Here is a 12,319-nt window from a genome sequence, read left to right on the forward strand (position 1 = left end):
GTTCTACAACCTCCGGGTGGAACCGGTTTCGTCCCGTGTAGTGGCACGCACAATTAGGTAAGTCCGGGGCAGCCGGCCGGGTGTATCGCTTGTGCATAGCGCCTCTCACCTCCCCTGAGCTGAAGACGTACGCTGTTAACTCCCAGTAGTGTTCACAAACTGTGTTCCCTGGTTGATTTTCTCCGAGCCCTGTGGCAGACGATTTTTCAGAGAGACTCGCTGCCAGCCCAGTACACGTGCTAACTAAAGCCCTGTACTGGGGTAGGTGCTCCACATGTGGTGGTTCCCCGTAGGTAATCCCATGCGACGTATATCTTCCGCTAATTCGTTTCCCTGTTGGCAAACTGCGTCTTCCTTGGGCAGTGGCCCCTCTGCTCAGTCTCCATGCTTGTAGTAACTCCTCCTCCGTAGGGTAGGACCTACCATGGGACTTCTCCACATGGCATATTTCCGACATAGCTCGGCAAAACCATGTAACGTATTTCCACTTAAATACCCCCCCTCTCTCTGGGTGAGGTGTGGTCTCCACACCTGGTAGGCCCAGTTGGATAATCCCCCTTTTTTTGGGGGAGTGGGGGAAAAAAAGGGGATAAAAGGCCACAAATGTCCCTCCTGCCATAACGCTGAATTACCCGCTGAAATGGCCGGGACCTTGTCTCGGCTCCTCAGCATAAAACCTGAATGAGTGGTTGCATACCAGCTCCTTTTATACCCGTATGTCTGGGGGAGTGGTATGCAAATACCACTCGCCAATATTTATTGGCCTTTTGTCAAAGACCAGGGGTGTCTCGGGCTCCCAAGAGTGACCCCTAGTGTCACTACATTGACACAACATCTCGTTCCCTCCATCAGGGAATGGAGGTTATGCAAGTAACCAGGACGGTTTCAAGCATATACTGTAGCATATTATAATTAAGTTTACTTTGCTCTATTCTATTCTAAAATACTCTGCTCCATTCTACTCTGCTCTCCTCTGTTCTCTAATGATACTATTTTACTGTACTATACTCTGCTCTAATGTACTCTTTGTTTTATTTTTTCAATCATATGTATTGTGCCATAATCTGCTCTATTCTATTCTACTGTACTCTACTTTATTTTACTCTGCTCTACACCAGTGTACCATATTCTATTTTATTTTGCTCTGCTCTTCACTACTGTATTCTACTTGTATCTTGTCTAATCTATTCTGCTTTACTCTGCTTAACTCTACTCTGTTCTACACTGTTTTTCTGTACTGTATTCTATTCTAATCTACACTGCTCTACTCTGTTATACTCTACTCAATGCTACTGTACTCTGCTTTACTCTACTGTATTCTATTCTGCCCTACTATACTCTGATTCACGTAACTCAAATCTACTTTACAATACTCTACTTTTTCTCTATTCTGTTTTATTCTATTCAGCTCTACTTTACTCTAATCAACTCAGCTGTTCTATATTATTCCCTGCTCAACTCTATTCTGAATTATGCTACTACTGTACTCTGCTCTACTCTGCTGTATTCTAATGTATTATATTATGTGCTACTGTACTCTAATCAACTCTGCTGTTCTATATTATACTCTGCTCAACTCTACTCTGATCCATGCTACTCTAGTGTACTATGCAACTGTGTTCTGTTTTGCTCTACTCCAATTAACTCTGCTCTACTCTGTAGTACTCTATACAACTCTACTCTGATCTACACTGATCTACTCTGCTCTACTCTATTATACTCTACTCAATGCTTCTCTGCTCTGATCTATGCTAATTTATTCTACTGTACTCTACTTAATTCTATTCTGTACCGCTCTAATATTTGGATCTACACTATTCTACTGTACAATGCTCTACTCTGCTGTATTTTATTATACTCTGCTGTGCTCTGCTTTGATCTACAGTACTATAATGTACTTCGCTCTACTAAAGGGCTGCAACTAACGATTATTTTGGTAATCGATTAATCTTCGATTATTTATTTGATTAATCAGGTAAATAAGGATTTGGTTCAATTCAAGGTACTAAATTCACAATTCGATACTCCCACAAAATTTCAAATAAATCCTGAATCATGAAAAGTTAAGTTTTAATAACTTTAATATCATTATTATTATTATTATTACTTTCAGGACATATGCAAAACAGTTCCTTTCATTTACTTGTAAAACCTAACAAAAAGTGCTGTTTAATAAAGTGCAAAAAGATCCATCAGGGATGGAAAGCGACTAAAAATCAGCCCAGCAGAGGGGAATGGTGACATCAGAATAGAAATATTAATTATTCTGGCCAGCTGAAAAATACAAAATTATGTAAATACATTTACTGATTACACACATTATAACTATTTTAAATTAATATTGTAATTTTTTAAATAGTATTGTCACTTATTACATATTTCTAAACTATTCTTTTAAACAAAATATATTTTAACGGTAGTGTACAGTATGCTTATCCTGTAAAATAATATTTGCCATTATATAAATTTACTTGTTATCGGGACTATCAAAAATCTTGACCGTTAGCATTATTATACATTATATTCAGTATTATTTATAGTTTAAAATCTTTACACGCGTTGTAGATTCACTCGCGCTGAAAAGTCCCATCCCAATGCTCACTATATTACATGCGTTTACATGATGAGGGGAAACAATCTAAAAAACACTTTAAAAAATGGCACACTTTGACCTCTGAGACATCGGTGTGATAATCATGAAAGCTGCACAGTTGATTACATTGAAATGGAAATCAAGGTATTATGTTGCATTATTACTAAACTGCAAAGCACAGTTTAATCAAAGTGATTGAACTCCCTTTCTCTATTGTGATCGGTTTGATTTATGTAGATGTGCATGCTCGCTTGCTCATTGAAGTCTAACGGAGACTCGCTTGTGGTAAAGACAAACAGTTTTGCGAAATGGAAGTATGTGCCCGATTTTGAATTTATAACATGTATACATTAAAAAACTAATAAAATAGCAGTAACTAGCAGCAACTGTAAGTCATACACTGGAGAAAGACAACTCACAAGCACATCAAACATCACAAGCACTCTGTCAACTCACCTGACACATTAACCGGTCCACATTATGATATTCTTTGAAGTGTTTATAAAGTGATCTCGTGTGCTGGACAACTTGCGTCGTGTTTAATCTGCTTCAACTTGTCTTCGTATAAAGAGTTATCATGCAATCATCTTTCACTACTGTAAAGTTACGTCACTGACATCTCCGGGCTCACCACATATAGGCCTATCCAACTAATCAATAATGAAATTCATTGTCTATGATTTTCATTATCAATAATGATCTATTTTTATAAATTAGTTGTTGCAGCTCCATTCTATTCTGCGCTACTCTTACCTACACTAATCTAATCTACTGTTCTCTACTTTATTATACTGTATTCAATTCTATTCTGCTCTGCTTTGATCTACTCTTTTAAGCTTTATTCAACTTTTTGTCACTCTTACTATATTCATTCTATTTTGCTCTACTTTAAACGATCTATTCTGCTCTACTCTACTCAACACTACTCTGATCTGTGCCACTCTACAGTATTAAACCAATTGGCATAAGCTGAATGTTGAAATGTTTAATTGTGTTTGATAATGTCCCTCAATGAAAACTATTCTCTCTTGTGCATGTATTTTGCCAGCATTCTTTGGGAAGTATCTGAACGAGTATAACGGTACATACATTCCTCCGGGATGGAAGGAGTGGGTCGCCATGGTGAAAAATTCGCACTTCTACAACTACACCCTGTGCAGGAACGGCGTCCGAGAGAAACACGGCTTTGACTACTCGAAGGTCTGTATGTGAGGTACTCAGTGATGTGGAACCCTCTTTTATTGTCCTTCCTTCAGTTGTTTTCATGAATCCGTCCATTCTATAGCAGTTTGATTGATAGTCTTGTTAGTCCGATTTATAACAAAGTCTCCCACTTGCCCACTTCTCCATACCTCTTTCTCATTGGCTGTCTCTAAAAGGTCAGTGTCAGATGTCAGGGTTCATTGCTCTTAATTTTTTTCAATTTAAGATTCCTCTGTTTGTTGTTTCTGTTATTTTTCACCATTCATTGCAATGGGTGGAATTCAGTCTCTCTAACAACAAAACAGTTTGCTTTTGAGCAGGCTCACAGGGAATCAGCGCTCGCAGAACTACGCAGAAAGCTCTGCAGATTTCTGGAAAATTAGAGCGACTATCATTCAAAAAGTCATTTATTCAACATTTTGGACAATTTTATAATATTTTCAGCTATCGTTAAGTGTGAGAGTGTATTACTCTCAGATCCATTTAAAGGGATAATTTAACCAAAAATGAATTTTTTTGTCATCATTTACTCACCCTGAGAGAAGCTCTTTCAAAATGGTTCACACTTAAATCTTGCAAAGGCAAATTCAGCCAAGTTCTCGTGTGAACAATGCAAGTTCTCTGGTTAATGCATGAACGTGCAAGGTTTAATCATAAGCCATTGTGAAATTCCTCATCTTGTGTTCTGCAGAAGAAGGAAAGTCATACAGGTTTGGTGGAGTAAATTAGAGAATTATTGTGTGAACTATTCCTTTAATACCAATACTATTCTGCAGAATTCTGCAGATATCCCCCCAAAATCAATGCAGAAAAAAAGTCCCAAGATTCTGTCTGAACATGAAAATGCAAACTTAATCAGTAGAAGATGTAATGATCTGATCTTTGTCTCTTCATTTTTGTCTTCTTCTTGCAGGACTACCTCACAGATCTCATAACCAACGACAGCATCAGTTACTTCCGCATGTCCAAGAAGATCTACCCTCACAGACCCGTCTTGATGGTGATCAGTCACGCTGCCCCACATGGCCCGGAGGATGCGGCCCCTCAGTACACCACTGCCTTCCCTAATGCCTCACAGCACATGTGAGTTCAAACCACCAAGCTGTTATCATCTCAAACCGATCTATGTGTTATGATCAGAACAAATCTTCATTTAATGATTTTTGATACCCAAGATATGTGTAAAATATATTTAATTTTGCATTATTAACATAATGTTGGTACTATTAGAATGATATATAGATCCATATGGAATAAGCTAATTATTTTTATTTTTTTATTTTTTTACCCATTTTCAGCTTTGATTTTGAGGGAAAATCTGCAGAAAACATTTAAAGGAACACTGCAGTGTTCCTAAAAGTGTACAAAATACCATTATTGAGCCAGTACATAAAATAATCTGTGTTCTTGCCTTACTCCGATTTACATTCAGAACTTTCGGGTTTGATTTGTTGGGAAATTTCAGGCTTCCGTCATTCATCCTCCGCAATCAACAATGTTCCTCTGCAAGTACCTTGCAAGTTAAAGAAGCAATATGTAACATTGACATCAAGCGTTTAAAATGGGTACTGCAGTCCAAATTCAAAATATTGGAGAGAGTTGTCTCCCCCACCCCCTCCTCCCTAGACTCGAAGCTCATGCGGTTTGCCAGGTTGAGGACACGCAACAGGAACAAGCAAACTGACAATGGCAAGCAACGAGCCTTACACTGTAAGTTGATTAGCTAATGTATACGTTTGCAATGTTTTTATTGTTTGCAAATTATAAACCAGCTCATGTGGATTTTTTATAACTCTGTCAGTGTTAGCTAAATGTATTACTGGCATCCATGGCTGCACCACGCTGTGTTTGCCTGCTAACTTGTTTCAAATCTGGCAACCCAGGGTGTCGAAATACAACTGGAACTGAGCAGTGAGCGGGATCACACAAGCCAAAACATAAACAGAAATTCAGGCCTGGAACGGACATTTCAAAGTAGAATATACTGGCTGTAGCATTGTTTTTGGAGAAGCCAGTATTTAAACTTAGCATGTTTCCTAATTCTCTGATAACATATTATGATAATTTTATGCTTTAGTACAGTAAATATATAACATATTGCACCTTTAACGTTTCAAACACAGATGCCAATAGAAAACCCAGAATTTCTTTAGTGTACCTTTGAATATGCTACATTGTATTAAATGGAGCTGAGAGAGCTCTTAATAGTAGCTGAGAGCATTATCAAATTAGCAAACATGTCTAATAAGCGACCATGAAAGGGATAGGGGATGTGTAGTATTTGACAGACCTTCGAGTCCTGCTGAATTCAGTCTGAGTTTTCGGAAGACTTCAGTGGACGCATAATCAATAATTATGATTTTTGTTATAATCGTGCATCCCTGATTTAAACAAAATTGTATACAGACAGAATGTTCACATTCAGTCAGTGGTAGAGGAGAGGGAATGGTGTAATTTGTGGATAAGATTCTCAACTGACATCTCGCGATTCAAGTGCTACTCAATAGAGCTGTTAAAATAGATAAACCCCTTATTGCTTTACACTAATGTATACACACACACACTTGTTTTCTATCTTCTGGTTTCTCCTGCTCTCTTGCTAATTGCCTGCCAGCTGGTGCCAGACCTTTTTTTTCCTCTGTATCACTCTCTCTATTCATCTCATCTCTCCATTTCTGTCCCTCCAGCAGATAAATCCTCTTGTTTCTGTCTCTGCCTTTCCCAGGGTCTGTAATCCCTTTGTCAGAGAGACACTGCCATTCTGCCATTTACACACACACACACACACACACACACATACACACGTATATACTCCTAAATACACACATGGCTGTGAAATATCTGTATCGTTTATGCACACACAGTCTTGATTAAATCCTGTCTACACGTGATATTGTTTTTAGGTGGCTGGATTTGCCTGACAAAGCCTTTATGACACCACTCTCATCTGTATGTTTACCAAGTAATCTCAAAATCTCATTTTATAGCTCTTTATGTCTACTTGTGCACCTAGTAACCTCACAAATTCAGCCTCTGGATGCATGTGTCTATGTATTTCAGAATTCACTTGCTAGAAGTCCACAGCTCAGATGTGTTATGATTTACTCTTTGTCATTAGTAAAATTCACAACACACAGGTACATAATCAATTTATACCAGTGCCTATCCAGCATTCTTAAAACAGAAGTTTACACCAGTGTTTCCCAACCACTGTGCCGCGGCACAGCAGTGCGCCATGAAAGATTGTCAGGTGTGCCGTGGAAAATGATCAAATTCCACAAAATAAATAAATGCATGAAAAAAAATTATTATTTCAGGGATCCAAACTCCTCACTTTTCTGAGAAATTCACCGTTTTGAAACCATAATTGATCACTTTTGTGATTGTGAAGAGCAATGGTTCATGTGTAAAAGTGACTGATATTTATACGTGTTAAGGGTCTTTCACATGACTCGTGTCAGCGCTGCAGAATACATTGAAGTCTATGAAGTGACATCACTTTACACCAAAGTGTTTTTCACACACACGTTTTTGCTTCACCAATAATGTCTTTGAGAGTACTAAGCAACAAGAAATATTCAAAAACTTTACAAATTTGTGAAGAGACATTGAATGTCTCATAATTTCTTTTAATTAAATATGATCATATCATTTACGAATATCAGAGACCCCAGTTACTGAACTAATTTAAATTCACCAAGAAAACGTTTAGACCTAAACATAAACGAGTCCTTTTATTACTTTCTTCTATCAAAGAACTGCAAGCTTTTTTTCTCTCTTGCAAATACATGTTTTCAATGTTTATTGTGCACACCTCCCGCTTTTTTATTTGGCAAACTCGTAAAATCGCCCCTCTGTGACGCTTTCTGCAACTCTTGTCATGTGAAGGGCAATGTGGCGCTTGACGCTTGCGTTGAACGGAGCGTTGACGCCTCAACTCAACTCATGTGAAATGCGCTTTACAATGACGAAAGAACATTATTGAAACTCAAAATTATTATTATTTGTCTATTATTGTGGTCTTTTCTGATAAAAGTCATGCTCAGCTGTTTAAATAGGCTACTGCAGGAAAATGATACCATAGATCTGCTTTGTGTTTATAATTCTTATACTGAAGTCAGTAAATTTGTAGCCATGCAAGTTTTAATAAAGGAAAAGGTAAAGACGTTATTGAAACTCACTATTATTAGACTATTATTGTTGTCTTTTTGGATGAAACATAATGCTCAGACTGAAGGAAGACTATAGATCTGCTTTGTTCTTTTAATGCTTAAACACTATAAAGTCACTTGGTAGATTTCGGTCATGAATGACTCAAAATGATTCACTGACTCACTCATAGCACATAAGATGCTCATTTGTCGCCACCTAGTGACTTTTCCAGAAGGGGTCACTGAACTAATCAGTAAATAAAATTGAACAAATTTGTGAAACAGAAGCAAGCCTCCCCAAAATACTCTTTATTTTGCAGCTAATTCTGCACAATTGTAAACTTGAATAAACTTGAATCACTAAAATAGCTGGAATTGGTGCTTTTAGCTTTTTCTTTAAAAAAAATATCCCCAGAAAAAATGTTTGTGGACCAGTGATTGTCTTACCTTTTTCGCCCCTCATGAGTTTGCATCCCTGTAATTTGTTGTGGCATTGCAAAAACAAATCTACAAATGAGAAAAGAAGCAAATTTGTTGTTTTTTCAGTACCCATTTAGTGCTCTTGCCACCTGTGACCTTACACAGCGTAGCCTACCTATGTGACTTTATTTTTATTTGTATTTTTTTTATAGCCAAATTTCAAACATTACAAGTAAACGCGCTACTAAGACGGACAGAAAACATGGACAATTTCTCAAAAAGGAAAAATATTGACGATGGTTAGCCTATGTGGGATAGTGGTGTGCCGTAGAATGTTTTAGTCGTAAAAATTGTGCCGTGGCAGAAAAAAGGTTGGGAAACACTGGTTTACACAAGTATGCAAATGCTGTGGTGGCAAGAAACTTCAGTACTCAAGGGGGCGATAGAGTTACCTGTGCTGAACATGTGTGCCATTAAACAGGATGTGTTATTATTCAGGTACTACAGTAAATTTAGGTAGGCAGTGTTCAGGTTCACATTTAAATTATAAAACATTGGGCAAATATTGCATGTTTAGTTAGATAATTTCACCTTACATGACACAAACACTCTTAACATGAACACTTGCTGATGCGTGGCGCTGGAATAATCCACGAGATTCCCGCTTAGCTTCTTAAACTTGAGTCCCGCCTTCATCGATTTGATTGGCTATTTCAAATTACATTGACTAGCGGTGTTAGACTACTGAGCACGCTAAAAAATAACACTTTTTTTAAACCATTATGTTGTTCCTGCACCAACTTATTGACAATTAGACAGCGGTGCATAATGTATTGAAGCAGAACAGCAACAAGGATTTCAATTATTGGGCAATATGGTCATATCTGATTATTACTTGGCCCTAACCCAAACCACAACATGAGTGTCAGTGTAGTAAAAATGTAATCTTATAGGGAAAATGCAAACTCTGAAATGCACTAATGTTTGATTATGTGAACTTGATTACTTTTAGTATATATATATATATTATTTAACAGGCATTTGATCTAACGTTGCAGTAGATAAAATCCAAAGATGCAAACCTACCCACTTTATGGCTTCTGTAAAACATACATCATCATTTCAAAGTGACAGCTCAAGCCAGCATGTGTGTCTGGAATTTACAGTGTTTATTTGTCTGATGTCATCTCGATTTCACCAATAAAAACAAACAATGCAATTAATTATGTAACTTTTCCCAGCAATGAAAAACAACCCACACTACACACACACACACTCATGCATGTCTCCTATAGATGGTTTCCTACAGGATTCTGGTTTTACAGTATTATTTTTATGACATATTTTAAAGATTCAATTTATTGTTTGATGTTCTTATTTTTTATTAAAATGATGCAAGTATGTATATTTAACTACACGTCATATGAACAAGTGTAATGAATCTGATTTCATTTTCACAAATCTTTAATTACATGAAACAACAGTTCTTTCTACATTTGGAGTCATGCCATGTGTAACATGACTCAATTCATGAACTGAATGTATTACGTGGCAGTGACGTGCATTGCAGAGTTTCATGACAAAAGTAAATTTTTTATTCTACATTCCATTTCGTGACTCAGCATGTCACAAAATGCATTTTGTCCACGGAATGCTCATTATGTGGAGGAGATATGCATTCTGGTTCATGAAATTACTTCTGTCAGTTTCAGAGTAAAGTCAGCACTTCTTTCCGTGCACAAAATTCTAAACCAAAACCTGATTTTGTGCATGGAACGAAGTGCTGACATTTACATTTACATTGACTAAATGCAACTGGCTTTTGTCTTTGTGTACGAAATGCGGTTAAGTGAAAACTGCATTTTATCATGCTGCATTTCATGTCACGTAATGCATTCAGTCCTCAAAATTTGTAATGTTACACATGGCGACTCATAGCACACATGACTGAAAGTAAAGACTTGCAGTTCAGTGAGTGAGTCTAATGTTAATTCAGTTAAAGTCTCAGATGGATTCTGTGAGTTCATTCAGGGAATGATTCTGAGTCAGAATGATAACCTGTACGTTTGTGAATTGGACTAAACTAGTCGCACTGTATGTTTGTTTTTGAGTGAAGTGAGCGAACACAACACAATAGAAAGGGGTGCTGTTTTCCTGTTATTTCTCAGTACACTGCTTTTTAATCACAATTCAGACTGCAAGCTTACATACTTGAGAATTTCTCTTGCTGCGGAGTTGTAGATTCGCTTCTGAAAAGCAGTGCAGGAAACTGTTTCCTGTTCTAATGCTCCATCAAGAATTACAGAGACCATCCTCATTCTTTCAGTTGAGTCCACTGCAAACCACCTGGCACCTTTCCTAATGTCCTGTATTTGATTAACCCCTTGTTGCCCCTTAGCCTGTCACATGGCCACTGAGAGACATCGTCCAAATCCTTACAAATAGTCAGGAAAGCATGTACTTGCTCGCCAAACGCTATTGTTCGATAGGAAAATCCTCCTGTTCCCATCGCCACGTGATCTTGCTGCACCTGTTTCATCCATTACTCTTGTCATGGAGGGAATAAAAAAAAATACAATCTGAACAGAGAGAGAGGAAAAGGGAGACAGACAGTTCTGAGAGGATTAAAAGGATTTTATGTAGCCCAATAAAGATGATGGAACAAAGAGAGAAAGAGAGAGAGAAAGAGAGAAAAAGCGAGAGAGAGAGAGAGAGAGAGAGAGAGAGAGAGAGAGAGAGAGAGAGATTTTACCTCACATGTTATAAATGCTAAGTAGTGCTTATTCAACATGAGTAACCCTCCGGTGATATTAAAATCCCCTGTTTTAATCTCATTATAATTATCTGTTTTTAGTGTATTGTGACATATATAATGAAATAGGGCATTTATGTGTATGTATGAATACATTTATTTATTAAATATTTATTACATATTTGTTAAGCTCACTATTTTGGCAAGTATTGCATGAAAGTTGGCCTTTCTATTCATCTTGTTATAACTGCATATAAGTGATTTATAATGCATTTGTAAATGGCTTAATAGTCATTTATGAATCCCTTTATAGCCCCTTATTTATAGAATTGTTACATAAAAGCAGTGTCACACTAGCAATCGAGTACAAACCTTCAATGCCTTAAAATGCTGTCTAGGTAGGCAGCTCACCAGAGGGATAGCTAGAGAAAGAGACACTTTAACTTGTGTTATAAATGCTGAATAACACTTATTCAACATTAGTAACCCCTCCAGTGACATGAAAATCACTCCTTTTAATCTCATTATAATCTGTTAGTTTTATAATTAGTGTATTGTGACATCATGAAATAGGGTATTATTGTGCAAGTATGAATGTTTAATTATTAAGCATTTATAACATATATGTTAAAAAGATCACTATTTGGCAAGTATTACATACAAGTCGACCTTTTTATTCATGTTGTTAGAACTGCATTTCAGTGATTTATAATGCATTTGTAAATGACTTATTAGTCATTTATGAACCCTTTTATAAACCCTCAACATAGAGAACATTAATGTAAATTGTTACCACTAACTTTATTTATTAAGACAGTTAAGCATTTATAACATGTATGTTAAAAAGCTCACTATTTGGCAAATATTGCAAAGTCAACCTTTTTATTCATGTTGTTATAACTGCATATTAATTATTTATAATGCATTTGTAAATGGCTTATTAGTCATTTATGAACCCCTTTATAGCCCCTTATTTATAGAATTGTATGAACCCCTTTATAAAACCTCAACAGAGGGAACATTAATGTAAATTTTTGACACTAATTTTCTGTTTATAGAATTGTTACATAAAAGGAGTGTCACACTAGATATTGTGTACGCACCTTCAATGCCTTAAAATGCTGTCCAGGCAGGCAGCTCACTAGACCCCTAAGGTCTCAGTACAGGCACAGAAATGGACAGATACACCAGAGAGATAGC

The 12,319-nt window shown here is 36.9% G+C and overlaps 1 protein-coding gene across 4 annotated transcripts in view; it reads left to right on the plus strand.

Moving 5' to 3' along the window:
- The window catches only part of LOC127419279 (extracellular sulfatase Sulf-2-like), a 223,310-nt gene that overhangs the window by 174,669 nt on the left and 36,322 nt on the right, over positions 1-12,319 (plus strand). For all 4 annotated transcript variants that reach the window (XM_051660559.1, XM_051660560.1, XM_051660561.1 and 1 more), the window contains 2 exons: positions 3,642-3,793; positions 4,710-4,879. In XM_051660559.1, coding sequence (XP_051516519.1) covers positions 3,642-3,793; positions 4,710-4,879 — 322 coding nt within the window. The remainder of the gene's footprint in view (positions 1-3,641; positions 3,794-4,709; positions 4,880-12,319) is intronic.

This window comes from Myxocyprinus asiaticus, chromosome 28 (assembly GCF_019703515.2).
Source record: "Myxocyprinus asiaticus isolate MX2 ecotype Aquarium Trade chromosome 28, UBuf_Myxa_2, whole genome shotgun sequence".
Classification (NCBI taxonomy): Eukaryota; Metazoa; Chordata; class Actinopteri; order Cypriniformes; family Catostomidae; genus Myxocyprinus; species Myxocyprinus asiaticus.